Below are 24,921 nucleotides of genomic sequence, written 5' to 3' on the forward strand. Positions count from 1 at the left end.
CCTAGTGTAAGTTGAGAACTAGACTGACAAGAGGAGTTCAGTGTTACTACATCTAAGGTCCCTCCAAATATGCTTTAAACAACATGTTAAAAGGTGAAGGCTACTGACGTGCAACATTGTGAATCATTCTGTCTGAAATTACTGGCAATTACGTGTTTGGCTGCTGTAATCTCTCAGCTAGCACACTACCCATAAAATCTGAATGTTGGGTGGAAATATTGCCTAAGGGTTCTTCAATGCGCTCAGCTCAACACTGAAAGTGTCATATGCAGGATGTCTGTCAGAGAGTTGGCTGTTAATCATCTGGGTTGTTTTGAAGAATATTGAACTGGGCCTTCTTTGAGGGAAAATTGAGGGAAACCATTTTGAACAAACCTCTGTTAGACAATTATTATCTCTTGTTTTGGTCAGTTCTACAGTTCAAAATCTCTTGTTTTGGTCATCATAATCGCAGTGCATTTTATAAACTTAAGTGAACGGTTACTTTTTACTTGTTGCTTAGAGCGTGTTTGGACTAGAGGGGTCTTTGATGTATGAACACTGCGCACCTCTCAAGCTACAGTATGCTCCTCCTGTCAGTCTAGTTCTCCACTCAGACACTCGCACACAAAACCACCCTGGCACTAAACCTGACAAAACCACCCTGGCACTAAACCTGACCAGACTACATAATGGGACTGGTTATCTTTCTGGTTATCTTTCTGGTTATCTCTCTGGTTATCTTTCTGGTTATCTTTCTGGTTATCTCTCTGGTTATCTTTCTGGTTATCTTTCAGTGTATGTGGCTCACTCTGTTACTTTTGTCAAGTAATGAATCCTTGTTTGTAATTTCAGTGTGAGGTACCGGGCCTGGTCCTGGCCCAGTAAGAATACTGACTCTGTGTTTCAATGATAATCCTTCCCCCTCTCATCTGAGCATAACAGAGTCTAGCCCAAACCCCTCTTTTTGGTGATTTACACCACACCGTGTAGCTAAGAAAGTCATGCAAAGCTAGTGGTACTACAGTAGAATGTCAAGACATGTCCAACAGTCACTTCTACCCACATTGGGTTTATAGGAATGCAGGAACTCCCTACTATGTGTTCCAGCCCTACAGTACATACCACTATCAAACAAAAACAAACATTAAGCTACGCTCTGTCATGATTAGTAACGATTATGGATTTATCTTGGGAACAGAAGTCTATAAATTACTGTAGGAATTTTTTTTATTTTATTGCCCCTTTAGGAGTAGAAAACGAGTTATTCACTTGAGCAAGGCCCTACAGTAAGTATATCATGTCATGCTGTGTCATGTTGTTAATGCAGTTATGTAGGCTAAGCTTTATGATGTATGACTCGAGCAGAATCCCTCCACTTTCTGCATGTGTATGCTTATGAATAGAACATTTAGAGCCAAACTGCAACGGTCTTGTATGTTCCTGGTGCATTCCTGTCCAGGAGCACTCCGTAATTATGCTGGGTTGTCATTAAGGGGTCCATTTGGAGTGTTAACCAATGGTCAAGGTTATGTGTCTGTAGGCTAGTTCTCACAATAACTAAGGAAAAACTACTCTGCCCAGGCAGTATCCTTGTCAGTAATTTGATTTAATGATATTTTTTGTTCATGGAGGAATTTGTGTGAAACATAGCCTACAACAAGTTCCCAGGACACATTCTTGGACAGGTAGTGTCATACGTTGATGCTGTTTGGGGTGTTTGGGAACCCTTACAATACAACGTCTGTTTTATTTACTGTATCCCAAAGAGGCACTTACTAGTAGGCCTCACTGTTCAAATGGATTTGATTGAAATGCATATTTTATCATTGGATGTTAAACAGCTAGATGTGTATTTGTCAGTAATTAGTTAGCTGTTCAGTGCCTAGCAAGTCATACCAGGGGTGATGAGCCATTTGTATATTCTTTGCTCAGCAACTTAAGTATTTACAGTAGGAGACTTAACACTATTTCCATTTGATGGTAGGTTATAATTGTAGCCTTACTTGTAAGATCACTCTTTTGGAGGTCATGACCTTATGCTGCCTTTGGCTGTTACCCTCAGTCACATTGCAAGCTTGATTGGAAACTGAAAGTCCCATTCCATTGAGAAGTATTTAGATTTTGAGATAATCTGTTTTAAGAATAGTGAATGTCACAATTCACCCGCATGTCCTTCCTCCTATATTGTCAGAATATAACAAACACTGAAAAATATCTTGGATTTAATCATCTACTCAGCAGGATTGAAGGACTGTTTCTCAGTCATCAAAAAGGAGACGGTTGTCATCAGTGTTTAGAAGATATCAGTCCAGACCATTCTTTAACGTGTTCAAATGTTTGAAGCACACTAGAATGTGAAACATTTTAGGTATTGCAAGGTTGTCATGGGAAAAAAAACATTTCAACTTTTTTTTTTTTTACAAAGAATGCCCTCTAGTGGCTCTGAAATAACACACGTAACTGCCAATGTAGCCTGTAAATGGAAACTGCAATAGTTTATAATATTCCTTTTAAAATGGTCACCAAGGTAAACGACGGTACAGTATGGATTCAGGAGAGCTCAGGAATAAATTAAAGCTTAGGGTTATTTCCTTTTTTACTAAGTCAGTAGCATTCCGTATTCGTAAATAATGAAAGTAGTCATTTTGCAAGCTTCATTGTTAAACATAGATGTGGCTTGACACACTTCAGGAGTATTATTAAAGACAGTGTCTTTCATTTAGAGGGGTTGATTGAAAACAATCAACCCAGGGCTGAAAAATAGTGAAGAGTAAAGTAAGCAAACATTTATAGGAATGATCTTTCAACACACTCTACAAATTCTTTGTGAATTCAAGACATTATACAAAGTAAGAGTCAATATTACATGCATGAGTCATTACATTAGCCCTGATAGACAAATAGCCTTAGACGTATTACCATAGTTCATTTCTAACCCTAACCATTCGATTTGAATGCCTAAACCCACTGTAACCTAATAATTTGATATTTTCTTACTGTACCAATTCATATTCAAAACCAGTTGATTTGCTGTACTATTGTGCTCCTAGTGGCTAATATGATCAATATGTACAGTATATTGATACGTTATGCCCCAATTGTGGAATTGTGTCCTGTTACAAACGCCTGATGTGAGGTGGTGTTGACCTGTCACACGTATTCCCAAGATTTAAGATGTGTATTCCATATGTTTAGGAATGATAAATTACTACCCCTAGAAAATCACCATCGGGGTGTTTTTAGCTGGAGGTCCAAATGCCTGCAGGTCCCTTTAAATAGGGAGAGTGAACAGTGATCCAGATCAGTCAGCTGCACTACGGGCCATGTGGTCGTGCCTCCTCCTCCTCCTCCTCCTCCTCATTCAGCTGTTCCCATATGACAGAACCTCCCCTCCTCCTCCTGAATCCCCCCCCCCTGAACCCCCCCCCCCCTTGAATCCCCCTCCAGAATCCTCGCCCTGCTCTCCCCCACCCCCCTCCTGAATCTTCCCCCCGCCCTCCCCCCCCCCCTGAATCCTCCCACCTCCCTCCCTCCCTAACCTCCCCCCTCCTGAATCCGCCCTCCCTCCCCTCCCCCCCGCCTGAATCCCCCCCCCCTCCTGAATCCCGCTCTGAGTGCAGTCATTTCTAGTGCAGAGAAATGTCCCTGGTGAAAGATGACGCAGGCTCTCTCTACCTTTCTCTCCCCCTCTCTTTCAATTCGCTCTCTCCCTCTCTCTTTTCCTCCCCCTCCCTTTCTCTGTGCTTCTCCTGCTCTCTCTCTCCTTTTCCCCTCTCCTTTCTGTCTCTCTCCTTGCTCTCTGTCTGTCTCTCTCTCTCTCTCTCTCTCTCTCTCTCTCTCTCTTCGTGCTCCGGCACTGCAGTGCTGGTTGTGATTGCACACACACACGCGCGCGCACTGCACACACACACACACACACACACTCACACTCACACACAGGAGCTTAGCTGAGAGGCAAGGACTGCAGCAGCCAGCATGCACCAGCCACGTCTGATCTGAATGGGGACATGAGGAAAGAGAGCTGAGAAAGGATACAGCGCAGCAAATCTGACACAGCCCTGCCAGTGGGCTTCTGCAGCAGTGGCATCGGTGCATTTCAAGAGCTATCTGCCCTCCTCTGCACTGCCTCTGCATCCCACTCACCCTGCTCCTCCTCCTCCTCCTCCCCCTCCTTCTCCTCCTGACCACGGCGTCATTAGGCAGGACTACGGATCATCTTAGACCACCGATTGCTGGATGCTCTGGTCTGCCCTGGCTGAAAGAGTCTGGCCTTTCTAAATCTACACATCCGTTAAACCGCTGGATTCTAACCGAGCTTCCGAGGGACAGAGAATACTCCAGAACCCCCAAAAAACAGTCCTGGATGTCCGTGACTCTCTTCGCCGGTGTTGTCATTGGCACGTTCCCTCTGGTTTCGTGGGTTGTTTTTTCTGTTCTCTGAGACTGGCTAGCAGGCACTGCAGCACCAGGACTGCAGGAGCCGTGAACACGTAGGGCATGAGGACCCAGGGGCGACCCAGTGGAAGGGCTTGAGCTACCGTCGCTGCCACTGCTGCTGCTGAGGTGCTTATCTTGATTTTTTTTTTTTTTCTCCAGAAAGGGCGTCTGGTGGGGGTTGGGGCGGGCCGGTGACAGCGCAGGTACCCGGGCCCCTGCAGAGCGGAGCGGGGGGCTCTGGCATCGCGGAGGCAGCAGGCGGGACGTCCTGTTGGGGGGGAGGAGGAGGAGAGGAGGAGCGTGCTCCGGCTCCTGATGGTGGCTATTTTTGTCTCCCCTAGCTGAGCGATTGGGGACAGCAGGCGGACGAGAAGATGCTTATGGCCCGGGACACGGCGCGGGATGAGGCACAGAAGCTACACAGGAAGTGGCTGAAGCACCAGGCCTTCATGGCCGAACTGGCCCGCAACAAGGAATGGCTGGCCAAGATCGAGCAGGTGAGCGGAGGGGCGGGAGGGGGCAGATAGACAGAGCAGGTGAGTGGAGGGGCAGGGGGGGGGGGGCAGATAGACAGAGCAGGTGAGTGGAGGGGCGGGAGGGGGCAGATAGACAGAGCAGGTGAGTGGAGGGGCAGGGGGGGGCAGATAGACAGAGCAGGTAAGTGGAGGGGCAGGGGGGGGCAGATAGACAGAGCAGGTAAGTGGAGGGGCAGGGGGGGGCAGATAGACAGAGCAGGTGAGTGTGTGTGTGTGGGGGGGGGTACTATGCACTAATGGTGCACATGATTGAGATTGTGTGCATGGAATGGGGGGTTGTGGGGACGGGGGGCAAAATCATATGAAATGGAGGAGAGAATTTATCGTTCAATTACCCAATTTCCCTTCCTGAGCCATGAGTAAACTGTAAACAAACACCCTCATATGTTTTCCTAAAGGACATCCTGGATTTCAAGTTCAAGGTTACAGTAACAGCTATATTGCTCTCTCGATGAGTGGTGCAGTGGGCAGTGTCTGTTTGAACGCTACTGTATGAGAATATCTTTAAGCATTGCCTGTTCATGTACTGAATTGATATTGGCCTCGCTGAACGGTGGAATATCAGATCTTTTCTGTGTGTATTCCTGCTCTGTGTGTGTGTTCAACGAATAGGCCACATGTCATCATCATTACATCAGAACATTTGGTTATTCTGTTTAAGTTCATGCGACCGTTGAAGCTTCATAGACCAAACATATTAAATCCAGAAATTAGCACACTGCTTATGTACAGTACACTGACAGTACTTAATGTAAATGTTACATTACTACAGTACCAGGGAGCCCAGCAGCCGTGATATCCCAGTATTCCTTGCAGTTTTGTATATGGATTCTATGCACTATCCAAGGTTCTCCATCCACAATCCTCCCCAGGATTTCATACATTTGTTGAGGCCCCAGTGTTTAGTATTAGTGTATAAATTAGCTTGTTGAGGTTATTACTCATTATGGAAGCACACTTATTGTTTTCATATTATCCTGGATTTCATTCTGAAGGAAATGGGCCCTTAGTCTGCATGTTAGAGACAGAACCACCCGCAGTTTTATTACACCCATCTGTCCAAGTACAGCATAACCCCCAGTAGTGCCATGTCTACCATGAAACGTGGCCTTCATGTGTGCTCTTTTAGACTTGGATTCTGAACACGGGTGGTGTCTGTTCATTACACTTAACACTGCAGGCCTAATAGTGCAGCACAAGAGGGTCTGTAGTATATAGTAAAACAGGAAGTTGTATACTCCTTGAGGACACATTATTTCTGAGCATTATTGATCTGCTATAGTCACTTACCTGTTAATAGTTCTTTCGTGAACCTCTAGCAATGTCCTTTGCCAGCATCAATTTTGAATACTGTTTTGGCTTTTAGACTGACATTTGAAGGTATTTAATTTTAAGGATTTAATTAATTGTGTTGGTGAAGTTTTTATTGTGAAGGCACTGAAATAATTTATTCACTAGGCTTCTCTCTTAGCCTTGTCAAAATTATTTTGAGTAGCAGCAGTTTAATTGATTCTTCCTGATTGCTTACATTTTGTGAAAAAATATGAAATTGTATTCATTTATATACCTGATACAGCATTAAGCCAAGATGTTTATTATACATGAACAGTATAACACTTGATTATAGCATTTAGCCTAGATGCTAATACAAGTACATGTAGAGTATAATACAAATTTAACAGGAATTGCTCATAGCGACAACAAAAGCTTGTACTACTGTTCCACACCTGATGTGTAAAGAAGGTCACATGGCCATCTTGCTTGTCCATGTGTGAAATGTGTCATGCAGTGTTCCATGCAATCCCAGGACCTCCTTAATGAGCCTGATGTCTCTCAAGGTTCTTTCCTGTTGCCAGAGGCAATCCGGATTTGCAGAGGACCTCGGTTTTCATGAAGTCCACACAATAACACATATTGGTGGTATTTTAAGATGGCAATTGTAATTAGTAACATTTGAAAGGGCTGCAATGTTGCTGTGTAACTGGACAAAGAATCTGAATCTGTATTACTGGACATTGAATCTGAATCTGTATAACTGGATATAGAATCTGAATCTGTATAACTGGATATAGAATCAGAATCTGTATAACTGGATATAGAATCTCAATATGCATAATTGGACATTGAATCTGAATCTGTATAACTGAATATAGAATCTGAATCTGTATAACTGGATATAGAATCTGAATATGCATAATTGGACATTGAATCTGAATCTGTATAACTGAATATAGAATCAGAATCTGTATAACTGGATATAGAATCAGAATCTGTATAACTGGATATAGAATCTGAATCTGTATAACTGGATATAGAATCTAAATCTTTATAACTGGATATAGAATCTGAATCTGTACAGTATGACTGGACATATAATCTGAATCTGTTTAACTGGATATAGAATCTGAATCTGTTTAACTGGACATAGAATCTGAATCTGTTTAACGGGACATAGAATCTGAATCTTTTTAACTGGACATAGAATCTGAATCTGTTTAACTGGACATAGAATCTGAATCTGTTTAACTGGACATAGAATCTGAATCTGTTTAACTGGACATAGAATCTGAATCTGCTTAACTGGACATAGAATCTGAATCTGCTTAACTGGACATACTGTAGAAGAAGCCTCAGCACATGCTTCCCCAGAGCTGCAATAGAACTCCTAAATGCAGACAAACCACAATGTATGTCTCTTGAAAACAGTTAGTCTTCAGATTAGCATTTGTCCAGTTTCTTTGTTGGTTTCATTGTGTGATCATCATCATGTCCTGGTAGATAAAACAGCTGAAATATTAGTCAGCGGAATTTAAGTTAAGTGTGTATACTCCACACCGTTTAGGCTGACAGTATGTTCAGCTTGTGTCTGTATGTCTATCTACAAATGGGTAATGGCGACATGTACAGGCCTTCTCCCTAGAATGACAGCTCAAAATTAAAACAGAGTGAAAAAAGATACTGCTCTCCTTCTGAGTCATCAGCGTTTTGTATAACCTTTCATGCCAGATACCAGATAGATCATGCACTGAAAGAATGGACATCGGGTGCAAAAGATGGCTGCTCGCTGTGTATTTCCTCCACAAGGCTGACCAGTGGGGTTTCTCAAGGGCTTTGTGTCTCTGTAGCCCAACACGGAGTGTTACAGAGACCCTCGTGTAACACTCACTTAATCGCCCACCCCCTCCCCCTCTCGTTACCTGAGAGACCGGGAGGAAGAGATGACGCTGCGTCGTCCTGCGATTGGAGAACTTGCCGTCCTTTTGGAAAGGTTCCCGCCCCTTGCTTCCACTCTCCTTCAGTCCTTACTCAGCAGATGGGCCCCAGTGCGGCGCTCCGAGGTGGGGCTGTGTCTGTGGAGGATCTTCGGTCCTTACTCAGCAGATGGGCCCCAGCACGGAGCTCCGAGGTGGGGCTGTGTCTGTGGAGGATCTTTGGTCCTCTGAGGATGCTTCTCTGTTACAGAGAGACGACTCTGGGGTTCACTTACAGCTGACCTTGGGCTAAGCTCTGCCAATGGCTCAGGGGTCAAATGCTCTGGACACGTACAAACACACCCTGTCTGTCCCGCAGGAACACTCATACGGTCAGACAACAGGAAACCGCGAGGCCACGTCCAGCTGAGGTCTTTGGATTTTGAGCATTTTACGTGGTACCTGTACCTTGAACATGTGACAAATAAACATCCTTGAGAGTTATAGTATATATTTTTATTATTATTGTTGTTATTATTATTATTATTATTATTATTACTGTTATTGTTATTATTATTGCTGTCATTATGACTTTGCTTTTATTTGTTTTACTGCACAGTGCATTTCAATGCATTTTAAAGCCTTTGCATTGTTGAAGAGAAGAAAAAATGACCTTGGAGTCATTGTGTCACAGTCCTCTGTCATTTCTGTCTATGGTCCAGAGTAGGAATGGCAAGATAACAACCAAAATGTTTGCAAATATGTGTGTGATTTATTTAGTGTAACCTCAAGGCTTACCAAGCTGCCTGTATGGAAACCAAAAAATGTAGTATAATTGTTTTATTAGTATAATATATAAGTATTGTAATCTGTATAACTGGATATAGAATATTTTTGTGAAAGTGTTAACCTGTGTTAAAAATAACCTTTTCCCAGCAGCCATTTTGACATCATTGCAGAGTAAACACAGGTGTAATTAATAACATTAATTATGGTCCTCCTGTTCGCTGGCTCACTGGAATGGCTGTGACACACTAAATAGAATATGGGACCTTAATTAATTAGATCAATTACACCTGTGTTTACCCTGCTGACGTCAAAATGGCTGCTGGGAAAAGGGTCTATATAAGACAAATATATGTGTCATTTGCATATACGTGTACATTGCAGTGCATGGACATTACAGTGTACATTATATGCCACTGTATGTTGCTGTTAGCCATTTCGTTGGGCTGTATTAGCAATGTGAGCTAGCCTGCAGAATGTGGTTTGGATGTACGTGCTGTAAAATGTCAACAACAATCCTGATGGTCACGCTAAAATGTCTGTGATGGGTTCCTCGTGCAGTATGTCCTCCGGATCTTACCTACATGTACCATGTTCCTACCATCAACTGGTCGGCAAATCATGCTCTATTTCTGCTCTTCTCCTTTATTGACTCCCTCCTTTCTTTTTCCACCTCTCTTTTTTTCTGCCCTTCTTTCGTTTCTCCTCCTTACTCTCTTCTTTCACGTCTCAACCCCTGACTCTGATTTCTGTTCCCCCTCTCTCCCTGTGTGTTGGAAAAGCAGAGAGAGAGAGAGGAGAGAATGAGAGACCGGCTTTCTGCTGGCTCTGCATTATGAGAGGGAGAGAGAGGCAGAGAGAAAAGGAGAGAGAGAGAGCGTTAGCAGCAGTTAAGCAGAGAGCCACTGCCAAGAGGAGAAATGCAGCACTGCATTATGAAAGCTACAGGAGATCCTAGGTTTCCTGAGAGATACAGGGGAGAGATACTGCAGGATGCTAGTGGACAAAAAATGTCTTCTTCGTAAGAATATGGCCCCTTTGCAACATTCTCCCCTTACCATTAACCTGGGTGTATTGATCCAGGTTTATCTTCAAAAGGGTGTAAAACAGGCGTTCATATTAGTACAGACCACGGTTGTGAAGGTCTACACATGCACAATACGTTAGCTCAGGATTTTCTCTGACTCACGTTCCAGCGGTCCTTCATGTTAATAGTGGAGCAGCCGTCTGATGTAAAAGCTTGTCATAGGAAACACCTTGTGTCCTGGTCCCCTCAGTCTGAGCATGGGAGGAGGTTGCTTGGAGTCTATTTCTGGAGCTTGGAGTGGAGCCACGGAGAGCTTCGTCGTCAGAGGAAAACGCCACAAGCTTTGATCTCTCCACATCTCATCCAGCTCACGTCATGCACAAAAGCCTGAGATTTAGAGGGGGACGGGGGAGATTTAGAGGGGAACGTGGCGCAGGCGATGCTTCTGCCTGGACAGACGGAGGGGCTATCACGCTTTCCATGCGTGGTTTTGTAGGTCAGCCTGGGGATAAGCTTTGTTTTGTACCTGCATCTTTGCAAGGGCCCTTGGCCCAGCGCTGTCATGGCCCGCGCCCCTGACTCAACATTGATCTGAGGGACTATAATATGAAACGGGATTCTTTAATTTGCTTTACCCCAACATTTCAACAGCTCTGTCTCTGGAATGTTTTTCAACCCTTTTATAAGTTATAGGATCTTTTTCACTAGACATAAAAAGTAGGTAGGTCAAGGAGAATGTTTGCCTTCTCTTTTTGTAAGCAACCCTTTTAGTTAAAGGGGCGCTCCACGATTTGGAACAACATTTATTTTGTTTTCGCACCTGGGAAGTGTAGTAGGAGAAGGATGCAAATGTCTCTGTAATCCAGGCACTTTGGTGAATACACACTAGCGCCAGTTATGATTAGCATTGGATGCTAGTGGAAGGTATGGGATCTAGAGCATAGCATCCAAAATCATAGAAATAATAATAAACAAATCTTGCATATTTCCCATATGTACATGATATGGGTGCCATGTGAAATGAAATGCTTAGCTGCGCCCAACATGGGGCCTCAAATCTACGACCAGAGATTTAGAGTGAGCCAGCCGGGCAGATCACTAATTGTTTGGTACACTAAGTACATGACATCTGTATTCTGTCTGGACATTGTGGCAATTGTTGGAATCTAAAAATACATTAAATCATTTAAATATAATTTATTTATAGTAAAACTGTAGGCGCACAAAAGGCCATCATAGTTCATACTGTACTTCCTGATTTACAGCAGGTGTCAGCAGTAAATTTACTGTAGATAAATATGAGCAGTGCTTTCCTACAAGGTCCAGATAGACTACCCAAGTCATGTCCTTTGTATATGAAGGGTACATTTTATTATCACCAAGTCAGAGGCACTTACACAGCATATGGCTGAAATGTTTGACCGGGCCATTGATTCAAATGAAACTTAGCATTATGCACCAATGGAGCACATCTGACAATTTTAAACATTTAAATATTGCTGTATTGCTATGATAAATCAAGAGCGATAAGTGATTGAGCTCCGCTGTGAAAACATTTGTAGACTGCTGTTTGGTGCTAGCCTGGCCTCGCCAGACCCAATTAAGTGAAATAGAATGAGCTCACCTGATCAGGATGGCGACGCAAATATAATTTTTTACTATTATTTTTTACTCTGAGGCATGGCCACACCTGGTTCAAAACGTGCACATGCCGAGATCCAGTCAGCAACCCAGGGCGTTCTATGGCCTTATGGGTACACAAATTCACAAACCGTGAGAATGAAGCAGAATGAATTGAACTTGGCAGACAAAGTTTTTCCCCTGTAGCTCTTAGCAGGCTTATGGCGCAGAAGCTACATACTGCAGCTTTAAATGAAGATACAAACATCCCAGCCAGTAACTGACATTCCTTGAAGGGAAAGTTGACATTATACTTGTGTGCATGTAATAAGGGAATATAAAATCACTCAGCTAAGAAATATGATTGTTCAGGACTTTATATAATGTAAACAAGGAACGTTTGCTACCAATAGTTAAGTGACATACTAATGACACATTAATGGCATCTCCCCTGAAGTACCTCATGATAGTGGTATCTCCCCTGAACTACCTCATGGCAGTAACATTTTGAATGACATCACCAAAACAAAGTGTCCATTTGTCCTCCCATGTCTCCAGGAGGGTCAGGAGCTGATCCAGGAGAAGCCAGAGCTGCGGTCAGTGGTGCAGCAGAAGCTGGAGGAGATCAGGGAGTGCTGGTCGGACCTGGAGAGCACCACCAAGGCCAAGGCCCGGCAGCTGTTTGAGAACAACAAGCCTGAGCCGGCGGTGAAGAGCTACACCGACCTTGACAACCAGCTCTCCCACATAGAGCAACAGCCCCCTCAGCTGGAGCAGGCTCACCACCTGCCCACCTTCAACGAGCAACTCCAGAAATTCCAGGTGTCTCTTAGAGATCGGGTTAAATTGGATTTTACTAAGCACAGAGTTGATATTTGTGTGTGCGTGTGTTTGTGTGGGTCAGCAAACTAAATACACATTCTAAGAACAACACAACACTGAAGGTGCAAGGTGTCCAAGTCACTAATGTCCTATTAGTCAGGCGAAGTAGTCTGTCCCAGTAATAGTGTATTACCATAATCATTTGGGGATTTTAATCCATGACAGTTGTTTGAAAGAGAATTGGCATGTTATAGCATTTCACCAAATCGATTATAGCACTTCACCAAATCGATGCTTTTTGTGTTTTAAAGAAACCAAACATTTGACACATTTCTCACTTCATAGTGATCGATGTAATCTACTTTAGCCCTACTATATGCAGATAGTACAACCCGAGTGGTAGAGCAATGTTTTCACCCAGCAGGCTCATTGACATTAAATAATGCACTGTGTGCTTTGTTCCTAAGGCCAGGCAATCCATTACATAACATTGAAACGCTCACAGAAGAGAATAGCTGAGAGTGAATAGCTGATGTGCTCAGAGTTCGGCTGTCGTCTCTCATCTGTCTCTAACCGGACCTCCTCCTTCCCCGTGGCTCAGGCCATGGAGTCCCAGTTTGGGGACTTTTATAAGGATGTCGGGGAGCTGGGGGGCTTCCAGGGGTTGGGCCTCCCCCAGCGAAGCCTGGCGACGGGGGACGGGGGCGAGCAGCCAGGCATGGTGGAGACGCGCATCGTCCGCCTCATCGAGCCCCTCAAGGAGAGACGCCGCATCCTGCTGGCCTCCAAAGAGATGCACCAGGTCGCCCAGGACCTGGAGGATGAGATAGTGAGTGGCTTTATTACTGTGTGTCCTCCCTCCCTTCCTCCCTCCCTCTCTCCCTCCCTCTCTCTCTTCCTCCCTCCCTCTCTCTCTCCCTCCCTCCCTCTCTCCTTCCCTCCCTCTCTCTCCCTCTATTCCTCCCTCCCTCTCTCTCTCCCTTCCTTCCCTCCCTCTCTCTCTCCCTTCCTTCCCTCCCTCTCTCTCTCCCTCCCTCCCTCCCTCCCTCCCTCCCTCCCTCCCTCCCTCCCTCCCTCCCTCCCTCCCTCCCTCCCTCCCTCTCTTTATCCCTCCCTCTCCCTCCCTCCCTTTCTCTCTCCCTCCCTCCCTCCGTCTCACATTCTACAACCCCTTTCTTTCCCACTCTTAAAGTCCAGATGAAACGGACATTTGAGATCATCTAACTTCCGTAGTTTGACGTATTTACGACTCAAACAGGCTATAGGGGCGGGACATAACGTTTGAATAACGTGGAATTTGACTGGAACGTTGACAAGTTGGCGGGTTATATAATAACTAGACAGATTTGATAGAGAGAAAGCGTTGATTGATGGGTGGATGCCGTTAGATTATTGGTTGACCTTGCTCTTGCATTGCTGACTCGGGAGATTTTGTTTTACAAGAAGACAAAAATCACAGGATTTGATCTAAGATTAACGAAATGGAAATTTTGAAAAATATTTGGCATATGTTGTTAAATAGGTACACACTATGATCAAGGATGTGATCCAAAATCCCCCCCAAAAATTTTTGATTTCATTGCGTATTTAAATATCAGTGAAGAACTCAAGATAACATATGAAAATGTATTTAGTAAACTAGGCTTACTGCGCAGTGAGGGGCGTAACTTCTCACAACCTGCTTTTCTTTTCTAGCTGTGGATCCAGGAGAGGCTTCCCCTGGCCTCCTCTAAGGATTATGGGAATAACCTCCAGAGTGCCCAGCAGCATGTGAAGAAGAACCAGGTTTGTTTCATTCATTCATTCATTTAACCAGACAATTAAAAACCTGTTGAGACAAAGTCTCTTTTACAAGGGTGATCTGGCCAAGTAGGCAGCAAAAATAGCAATAATAGACAAACATGAACATGAATCAAAAATAACATAGAATACAAATGCATCTACAGTATCTACACATCAAGTAGGCCTGGATAAGGGGAATGGAGCTGCACTTAAACACCAGAACATGAGCACCCAGTGGCAAGAATTTCTGAGATTTCTTCAACCGCCTCAACAGTTCCAATAGCTGCTCGATATTCAGTTAACTCTGACTCTCTGACTCCTCAGATACTCCAGAGGGAGCTTCAGGGGCGCCGGGCGCGCGTGGAGGAGGTGCTCGACCGGGCGGGCATCATCGCCTCGCTGCGGACCCCCGAGGTGGACTTTGTGCGGGAGGGGGCGGGTCACGTGCGCCAGCTGTGGGAGGTGCTCCGGCTGGAGGCGGAGAGGCGGTCAGTGCTGCTGGACGCCGGGCTGCAGGCGCAGCAGTACTACGGCGAGGCGGCCAAGGTGGAGTCATGGCTGGCGGTGCAGAAGCTACGCGTCGTGAATGAGGAGAAAGGCGCGGTAAGGGTCTATGACGTCAACGCGCTGTGAATGAAATTTCAGTCTCACTAATGTTACCCACACCATTTGTTCTTTTCTGTTTTCCTACCTGACTGTTCTAACTTTGTAGTTCGTTCTCCTAGAATCATTCTGTTAAAACTACAAATTGTTTCTGTGTGAAATCACTTCCCTGTCCTCTTCATCCTGAAACTGCATGTCACTTCCTTTCTCACGTTATAAGATATGACTCCCGAGAGATTCCCCACTCTGACTGAGGAAGCACTTCCTGTTTTCAGAGTCCGCTTTGCAAACCGTAAACATCAGAATAAACCTTTTGTCTTTGTTTGAAACCAGCTTGACAGACCACTCAGTGTGTTCTTGAAATCTAAACTAAAACAAGTAAGATTTTTCATTCATAGCGCTCATTTGACGGGCCCGGTTTTTAAAAATGAAACCTTTATTTAACCAGGTGACCTCATTGAGATATGGAATCTCTTTTCCAAGAGGGACCTGGCCAAGAGGGCAGCACAAGGACACAGACACACATTCCATACACAAAGACAGACATACACTATACAGATACACAATAACAAGACATTCAAAGTTTGGGCGAGCACAGATACTGAATTAAAAGCAATGAAAATTTCCAATACTTTCACATTCTAAGTGCTTTAAAATCGATATGAAAGCATCATAACTGATCAGTTCTTGTAATTTTAAGTCTTTCTGGAGAGTATTCCAGGCAGAGGGGGCAGCGTACTTAAACGCTTGGGTAACACTTTACAATAAGGGTACATTAATAAGCATTAGTTAATGCATTATTAAGCATTAAGTAACAGTTAACTAATGTCTCTATTAACCATTTACTAATGTTATTTATGTTAACTAAGGTTAACTCACCTAACCCTAACCCTGCCCTAACCTTAACGAAGGTATTAATTAACATTAGTAACCTAACCTAACCCATGCTAATGCTAAATAAGCATTAGTTAACAGTTAACTAATGTTTTTTGTGACCCTTATTGTAAAGTGTGACCAACGCTTGTTTTGCCCAGCTCAGTACGAACACTTGGAACATTCAATTGCAAAGTGTCCACAATTGGGTATGTGAATTGGATATGATAACGGCTAGCGTGACCTGCTTCTGTGTGACCAGGATGAAGCGGGCACTCTGCAGCTTCTGAAGGACCACCTGGTCCTGGAGCAGATGGTGGAGTCCTATGCTGAGACGGTGGGGGGGCTCTCTCAACAGTGCCAGCGCCTGCTGGAGCTGGGACACCCAGACAGGTACAGACAGACGCACACACACACACACACACAGCGATTAACACAACCTAGAGACTTAAACCGACACAATGTGGGTGATTTTGTAGTGTTCGTTTAGTCGCCATGTTTCGCTGTGTCATCCACGGCAGTGATGTCTGCTGGTAACATCCCTCCACGTGTCCGTCTCTGTGACAGCGAGCAGATCACCAAGCAGCAGTCCCACATAGACCGGCTCTACGTGTCTCTGAAGGACATGGTGGAGCACAGGAAGACCAAGCTGGAGCAGCAGTACTGGCTGTATCAGCTCAACAGGGAGGTGGAGGAGCTGGAGAAGTGGATCACTGAGCGGGAAGCCGTGGCCAGCTCCACCGAGCTGGGCGAAGACCTCGAGCACGTCACGGTCAGTCCCTGCTCCCCTGCTGGGAAAATAAAAGGACATCATAATGAGATCAAAGATTTTTTTATTATTAAAAATGTAATTATTATTATTATTTAATTATTAAATAATTCAATAATAATAATAAATTATTACTAAATTATTACATGGTATTATTATTATTATTATTAAATTATTAGTTTAATTTAGTTATTTAGTTCCTTTATTATTTTTTAAGTATACATTTTACTTATATAGACAGGATTCAAACCCGACGTCAAAAGTGCACATAAAACAAGCGAGATGATGGAGGATCTCTTTACAACTCTCTCAGATGCTGCAGGAGAAGTTCACCCAGTTCTCCTCAGAGACCAACACCGTCGGCCAACAGCGGATGGAGTCGGTGAACAAGATGGTGAACGAGATGATCGACTGCGGGCACACGGACGCGGCCACCATCGCCGAGTGGAAGGACGGTCTGAACGAGTCCTGGGCGGACCTTCTGGAGCTCATGGAGACCCGGAGGCAGATGCTGGCAGCCTCACACCAGCTGCACAAGTTCTTCACCGACTGCAAAGAGGTATGGCTGGCGTTTCATTAGATTAGGATTATGTAATGTTTGGAGAGCTCTGGTATTGTAATGGCCGTGATGGCCGGGATCTATTTTCGGAGGTCTTTTGACGTGGCTGTCCTATGCCGTAGGTCTTGGCTCAGATTGCGGGGAAAATGAGGCAGCTGCCTGAGGTGAGGGCGTGCCAAGCCAGCATCGCCAACCCCGCCACCCTGCAGAGGCTCATGCATTCCTTTGAGCACGCCCTCCAGCTGCTGGTCTCACAGGTGAGCTTCCTGGCTGCTCTACAAAACCCATCGCTCAACTACGTTGCTCTTTATCAAAAAGGCATTAAAAGGGTATGGAAGTGAGATCTTAGTCCTCTTGTTTCATCCCCAAGATGCACACTACATTCGGTAATCTAATAAGCACAGTAACACAGATGACTGTTGTGCCATACTGCACATACTGTAGGCGGTAATATACATTGGGCCACTGCAAAATGCACTTTAAATAACCAGGGCAGCTATGGCTCAGTGGTAGAGCGGATCGTCCAATGAATGTTCGAATCCCGCCTCCCCCTGTCCACATGTCGAAGTGTCCTCCAAGACACTGAACCCCAAATGAGCAGGCTAGCACCTTGCATGTGAATGTGTGTGTGAATGTGTGTGTGAATGGGTGAATGAGAGGCCATTGTAAGGCGCTTTGGATAAAGGCGCTATATAAGTGCAGTGAATAGCAGGAAAAGAGCTGCGCACCTGACATCAGTCCAAGTGTTGGTTTTGTCTGTGGTGCGGCAGTCAGGTACAATGGTTTGCATTGCACTGACGATAGTCCCTGCGTGGAGTGAAATGTTTGCATTTGTCATTTGATCCCTACTGAATCTATTAACCTTTTGATAAGACTTTGAGTCTGGTTATATTTTTGTGTGTGCGAGTCCTCCTTTGCTGCTTTATGGCTATATAAGCACAGTCCATTTACCATTTACAAATAAAATGGTAAATGGACTGCACTTATATAGCGCTTTTCCACCTTAGCGGCACTCAAAGCGCTTTACAATGGCCTCTCATTCACCCATTCACACACCAATGGCGGTAGCTGCCATGCAAGGTGCTAACCTGCTCATTGGGAGCAATTTGGGGTTAGGTGTCTTGCTCAAGGACACTTCGAAATGTTGACAGTCGGAGCTGGGATTCGAACCACTGACCCTTTGATCATTGAACGACCCACTCTACCAACTGAGCTACAGCCGCCCCAGTAATAAACTTGACTGGACTTGCGTAGCGTGGGAGTAAGGCCGGATTCATAGTCGACGCAAACTACATAAGCGCAAGCAACTCAAGCTTCGCAAGGCCACGCAAGATCTCGTTGCGTCCTAGCGTGTGTCATGCTGAAATTTGTCACTTGACGCAAGCAATAGTGCAATTCCTTGCGTTTCCACAAAACAAAACACAGAACGCAAGCTCTCGAGTCATGTTGGAGCTTGCGTTCACAACGTAGCTTGCGTTGTTTACGTCGACTATGAGTCAGGCCTAAGTGTCAACCCGGCCCCCCTGTGGCGGTACCAGGTGAGGCAGCTGCAGGAGAACGCCGCCCAGCTGAGGACCATCTACGCTGGGGAGAAGGCGGAGGCCATCATGAGCAGGGAGCAGGAGGTGATGCTGGCGTGGAAGGAGCTGCTGGTCTCCTGCGAGGCCAGTCGCGTGCAGGTCACCTCGGTGACCGACAAGGTGCAGTTCTTCTCGGTGGTGCGCGAGCATCTGATGTGGATGGAGGGGATTATGGGACAGATCGGAGGGGACGACGCCAGGTGAGCCATCTTCACACCGCGACACAAAATGTCGTTTGTTTTGTTGATCAGCGCGCCTTTCTCGGACTCTTGACTTGCGGATGGAGGGAAAAACATGACGTAACCTATTTGAGCAACCATTTCCCTCTTGGCTTGCATATAGTTCATTACTGGCTGCTTTTGAAAATAGACCGCTCAGCCAACTTGACCTGATTAGGTTTTTCGAGATTGTATTTAATCTCTTACACAGTATATACATTGAAAGATATCAACTTACTTAACATCTTATATTACTTCTCTTGGCTTCTCTTTGGCTTTTTCTCTTGGTAATTTTAGTGGTTTTCAGACCCTCTTCAGCTGGTCTCTCAGCTCACACTTGTTATTCAGTCAGCGGTGACATTTTCTTTGTGTGATCCTCTGCTTCCTGACTGGGTCATCTCCTCCCTCAGGGATGCCGCTGCTCTGGAGGGGATGATGAAACAGCACCAGGAGCTGAAAGCCAAGATGGACGGGCGCAGCAAGACTATCCAGCAGTGTGCAGATCTGGGCCAGATACTGCTGGCCGCAGGCAACCCTGCAGCCATGGAGGTCAGGCTAACATACAGCACATATCGTATGCAGCAAAACCACAGTTCATTCACGGTGTGTGCCAATACAACCATGCTCAGTCACACACGCACCAAAGACAATTAACCTCACATGATTCTCCCTGTCAGAACTGAAATGTGTAGTGGTGAAAAATAGTGGTGCATTACAGTACATTGTCGTGATTTTGAATGCAACCCAACTGCCTCTACAGATAAAGGAGAAGTTGGACAGCCTCCTAGCGAAGCAGAAAGACCTCTCTGAGAAATGGGACAAGCACCAGGAGAAGCTACAGCGCAGTGAGTGACTCACTACGGCGCCACCGAGGAGCACAGACAGCTCTTAACGCTGCAGAATCTTAAACATGGAAGAGGGGCTTTTGCTGGAGAGAATGGCTCTCTCTTACGTTGTGCTTTGTCATAGGAAGTGAACATGTCACGCATGGGTTGTAATACTGTGGCTTCTAGAGCAAACGTGACACTGCATACTTACTGTATCTTGAACAAGGCTTTTACCATAAACATATCTCTGTGCGCTTCATATCATACATAAACATGGCTAGAAAAATTGCAGTGATAATGCTGAGTAATAGTAAATGTAAATGTAATAGTAAATGTAATATGTAATAGTAAATGTAATGTGTAGTAGTAAATGTAATATGTAATAGTAAATGTAATATGTAATATGTAATAGTAAATGTAATGTGTAGTTGTAAATGTAATATGTAATGGTAAATGTAATATGTAATGGTAAATGTAATATGTAGTAGTAAATGTAATATGTAATAGTAAATGTAATATGTAATAGTAAATGTAATATGTAATAGTAAATGTGGTTACTGTGCTCTGGGGGTGACAGCGGGTGTCTGTATCATCGCAGAGCAGGAGATGCTCCAGTTTGCCCAGGAGACGGTGAAGGCCGAGGCCTGGCTGAAGGCCAAGGAGCCCCTGATCACCTCCAGGGAGGCCGCTTGGGGAGGCCCCGGAGAGGCCCCGGCCCAAACGGACGAGGTGGAGCAGCTCATCCTCCGCCACGAGGCCTTCCGCAAGGCCGCAGTCACCTGGAAAGAGCGCTTCAGCTCCCTGCGACAGCTCTCTAATGTAGGTTGTACTACGGATGTACAGTAGTCAAAACATGTGAACTTGAAGTCCAAATGTACTTCTATGCTTTTAGGCAGGGGAAATGCCTTACATAACCATGATACCTTTGTCCTTATGCTTAACCTCAGCTTGAAATTTGAAATGACATATTTGATTTGTTTGTCGTTGCCTGGGGTGTACATGGCTAGTTTTCCGACGGGGTGTTTATTCATCGCTTTAATTTTGATCTAAGGCTGAAAAGCAGAGAGAAGAACAGAGGAAACCCCCGCTTTCCAGCCGAAGGATGTTCCCGTCGTCTTGTCTCACTCCGAGTGTGCTCTCTGCTACCTCATCCCTGCTGAGGCAGAAGGTCCAGGTACACATTGAGCCCAGGCCCAAGCAGACCAGTCTGGAGCTGGCTGCCTCCCCTGGATCCCAGAGATTGGGCTCGACCATAACCAGCTACTCCCCGGTTATGAATGGATCAGGCTACCATGGATTGGACCATCAGAGCAGTGGGGGGCTGGACAGTTCCAACTACCTTGGGATTAATCATCAGGCTGGAGGAGGTGGAGATAGTCCTAGCTACCTTGGACTGAACCAACAGAGCAGTGGAGGGGTAGACACCTCGGGTTTCCTTGGGATGAACCAACAGACTGTTGGGGCTGTGGATAGTTCCAGTTACCTTGGACTGAACCATCAAAGCAGTGGGGGTATTGGCAGTCCTGGCCACCTGGTACAAAACCATCAGAGTAGTGGAGGTATGGGTAGTTCAACCTATCTGGCACAACATCAGAGTAGTGGAGGTATGGGTAGTTCAAGCTATCTCGCGCAGCATCAGAGTAGTGGGGGCATGGGCAGCTCTGGCTATCTGGCCCAAAATCAGAATAGCATGGGAAGTTCTGGCTATCTGGCCCAAAATCCAAATAGCGGAGGCATGGGTAGTACAGGCTACCTAGCACAAAATTATCAGAGCGGTGGGGGGATGGGTAGCTCGGGCTACCTTGCGCCGAATCAGAACAGCGGAGGTATGGGTAGCTCTGGCTACATAGCTCAGAATTATCAGAGCGGTGGTGGAGGTATGGGCAGTTCAGGCTTCCTTGCGCAGAATCACTACGGCAGCGGGGGTATGGGTAGCTCCTCCTACCTGCCTCAAAGCGGTGGGGTCATGGACCCTAAGATGGCGTACGCCTGGCAGCACCTGAAGGCCGACTGCATGCAGCCCAGGATCAACCACATCCACAAGGCCGTCAACCCCCTCCTGGAGGCCAGCCGGGCGCAGAGGGAACAGTTCGGAGACATCCCCATGATGGACATGATCGGGCCGGAGTCGGGGCTGGAGCTCCTCCACGGCAGGCTCCAGAGGGACCCGCGCGGCAGCCGCTCCGACCCCCAGATGGACCACCTGAGGCGGGAGAGGGAGTACAAGCTGGGCCGGCAGACCTCCAGCGAGCAGGAGATCCAGGCGCGGCTGAACGAGCTGCCCCTGATCGTGCGGCAGGAGCGCTACCGGAGACGCCTGGAGAGGCAGTCGTCCAGCGAGCAGGAGGGCAGTGGGAAGCAGAGGCAGGATTCCAGCGACGTGGAGTCGGTCAAGGAGGGCTCCGACAAACGTTCCGGGTGAGTGGGGGAGAGACCACGCCTCGGCAGGCCACTGGGCTCTGTTTGTGGTAGCGGATTTTAAATGCCTGTTACAAAATCGGTTATTAAAATTGTTCTGGTCAGCACTGTCCAAAGGGATCAAAAGACATAGATTTTTAAGGCAGTTTATCGATTCTCTTCGCTCTTTGAGTCTCTGTGTCATTGCAGAGAGAAGAGAAACACCATGGCGGAGATTGTTGAGCAGGTCCAGGAGAGAGAGGCAGCACAAGTGAGTGATCTCTCATTCATGACACCTCTTTCTGTCAAAATTGACATTAATTGCCGGTTATTGCCACAGCACACAAAAAACACAGTTTTTTTTTAGGACTGTGTGTGTCTTCATGATGCATTGGAGCCTCAATATGAAGTGTTTTTTGTTTTTCAAAACTGCTTCAGGCTCACATTTAAGGAGTTGATGTCCTTGTTTTTTCTCGGAGTGACGCTCTCTCTTCTGTGCTGCCGTCTCAGGCTCGAGGGGAGGCGTATCGGCCCCCCAGCAGCCTCTCAGCCCCCGTCACCCGATACGAGCGCCCCCGCGCCAGAGACCGTCCCAAGCCCCGGAGGAGACCTCGTCCCAAGGAGCCCGAGGAGACCCGGCGGTCGCGCTCGGCCCCGGCTCAAAGTGCCCCGGGGGTCAGCCAGCCGCCCTCTCACACTGCCCACAACGAAGGCTTCCTCTACCGGAAACACGACTTCGAGGGCCAGCAGAGGAGCCCCAACAGGTGGAGAGTCTACCGCCCAAAGAACACAGAGACAGCCACACACTACTAACCCAACCTCTACCCTTAACAGCCACCCTATCCACTTTAAAATGCTTTATTTCTGTATTATTATGTCCTTTCCTCTGCCGATGGTCTCTTAGCAAATGCATAATATTTTGCACTAAATTACTGTTAATGTATTATTGTACTCTTTGAGAGATTGGAGAAACATGCACACTTTATACTCAATGCATTTTCACTGATTGTTTTGCAGTAAGTCCTGGGTGAACCTGTATTGCGTGTTGTCCAAGGGAGAGATCTCTTTCTACAAGGATGCAAGGAATACCGCCACACCTTACAACGGAGAGACCCCCCTCGACCTCAGCCTCTGCACATGTGACATCACTAACGGATACAAGAAGAAGAAAAATGTCTTCATTCTGAAGTAAGGGTCATAGTTCATTGTTGTTGTAGATGTACCCTAGTTACTGTATGTGACAGATTTTTCATTTCAAGTTTCAGCGAAATTATCTTCACCTCAAAGATATAGCTGATAACAACGCACACAGACCAAACCAAAGTCTAGACATAACAAAACCAGAAAAAGCTTGAAGCCAAAATCCTCAAAGCCAAAAAATATTACATTTAAATGAGCAATCATAAAGCTATAACGAAGTTCTCAAAGGGTCTCCCTTTTTTCTTCTAACAGAAAAAATGATGGAAATGACTATATATTCCATGCTAAGGATGAGGTAAGAAGCGTTTCAAATAAGCTTATTGCCCTTGCCACCCTATTGTTTTGTTCACTCTTTTGTCCACTGTCACATTGGAATACAATACAACAATTAAAATACACTAACTGTAAACAGTCGTATAACCATAACAATCCAACGTCTCTCTCTGTCCTCTAAAGGAGGACCTGAAGGCGTGGATCAACAACATCACCACCAGTATCACTGAGCATGAGGAGATCGCCAAGTGGGAGAAGCCCACCACCTCCTCCACGGATCCTGACCGCTCGGAGAGGAAGGAGAAGTCTGAGGGCGACGCAGACGCCAGGTCAGAGAGATCGGAGCTGGGCGTCGAGGAGGAGGAGCGGTCCGATAAGGCCGAGGGCTCCGAGAAGGCCGACACGTCTGACCGGGGCGACAGGGGGGGGGAGGGCGGGGCGGGGGGCTCCAGCGCGTCAGGGAAGAGCAAATGAACAGCGGGTCATGGAGGACAGCCTCATGCTATTCGTCCCCTCCAATCTAACTTAACCCTCTGACTCCAGGAGGGGGTGAGCAGGAGAGATGGAGGGAGAGGGGGTGAAGTTGTGTGCGCGTCCTCTCTCTCTTTCTCTCTCCCTCACCGAGCTGTGACATCCTGAGGCCAGGGTCCCTGGACTGCCTATTGTAACTGTGACAGACTGATCTTTCAGCCCCCCGTCCCCTCGCCCAGGTCATATACTATACATCAGTCGTTGCATTGTGCCCCCTGCTGGTAGGTAGGAGGATGGCAGGAGATGGACCAGCGCCACCATGTGGTCACAGGAATTACAGTAGTCACAGTCATGACTCCTCATTGATCGTTTATCTCTTGGATTCACAGCATATTTCAGTAGATATATATATATACCTATGACTGATAATGTAATGCTCTGTCTAGACAACCCAAGCAGTGGTGAATGAAATGTCTCACAATATTTTAAAAAGCTTTTTTTCTGAAGCAATATACTTTTTTATTTCTCCTCTTTGTTTGAGAGAGAGGGAAAGGAAACAAGAAAACATTGCAAATGTGAATTATATTGTTTGTCCATTGTAGCTTGCAGTTCTACACCTCCAACACTCTCAAACACATCCATGTATGCTAATCACATTTCTCTCAAAAGCCGCCACATTGCTATTCCTGAATCATGGTTTTATAATGGAATGCTGATATTACTCACTTGAGTTAATGGAATTAATCAATTTTTGGATGAACTGCCCACAGGCCCATGTCAGGAGAACCTAGTATCTCCAACCTCTGCGAAACTCATCAACCCCAGTTCCATTCAAGGATGCCCAACACGACTTATGGTTTCAGGCCTGTGTGTACATCACACATATTAAATCAAAAGAACATGGCATGACAAAGTCTTGTGCACTTTTTACACTTATGCCTTCATGTTTGGTCATGAGATGTTGACCA

At 45.9% G+C, this 24,921-nt stretch overlaps 1 protein-coding gene across 1 annotated transcript; it reads left to right on the forward strand.

The window, feature by feature from the left end:
- Nucleotides 1-4,793: 4,793 nt before the first annotated feature.
- On the forward strand, nucleotides 4,794-23,201 carry sptbn4a (spectrin, beta, non-erythrocytic 4a; the record flags this gene model as incomplete). The annotated part of the gene is made up of 18 exons (XM_084450331.1): nucleotides 4,794-4,916; nucleotides 12,138-12,401; nucleotides 13,003-13,230; nucleotides 14,097-14,186; nucleotides 14,508-14,786; nucleotides 15,922-16,052; nucleotides 16,227-16,431; nucleotides 16,742-16,987; nucleotides 17,110-17,244; nucleotides 18,526-18,767; nucleotides 19,196-19,334; nucleotides 19,546-19,630; nucleotides 20,211-20,431; nucleotides 20,778-20,882; nucleotides 21,519-22,030; nucleotides 22,220-22,280; nucleotides 22,520-22,773; nucleotides 23,027-23,201. 18 exons carry the CDS (start codon nucleotides 4,794-4,796, stop codon nucleotides 23,199-23,201), a joined length of 3,495 nt encoding a protein of 1,164 aa, XP_084306457.1.
- Nucleotides 23,202-24,921: the final 1,720 nt, after the last annotated feature.

The sequence above is a fragment of the Borostomias antarcticus genome (assembly GCF_949987555.1).
Source record: "Borostomias antarcticus genome assembly, chromosome: 15".
In the NCBI taxonomy this organism is placed as follows: domain Eukaryota; kingdom Metazoa; phylum Chordata; class Actinopteri; order Stomiiformes; family Stomiidae; genus Borostomias; species Borostomias antarcticus.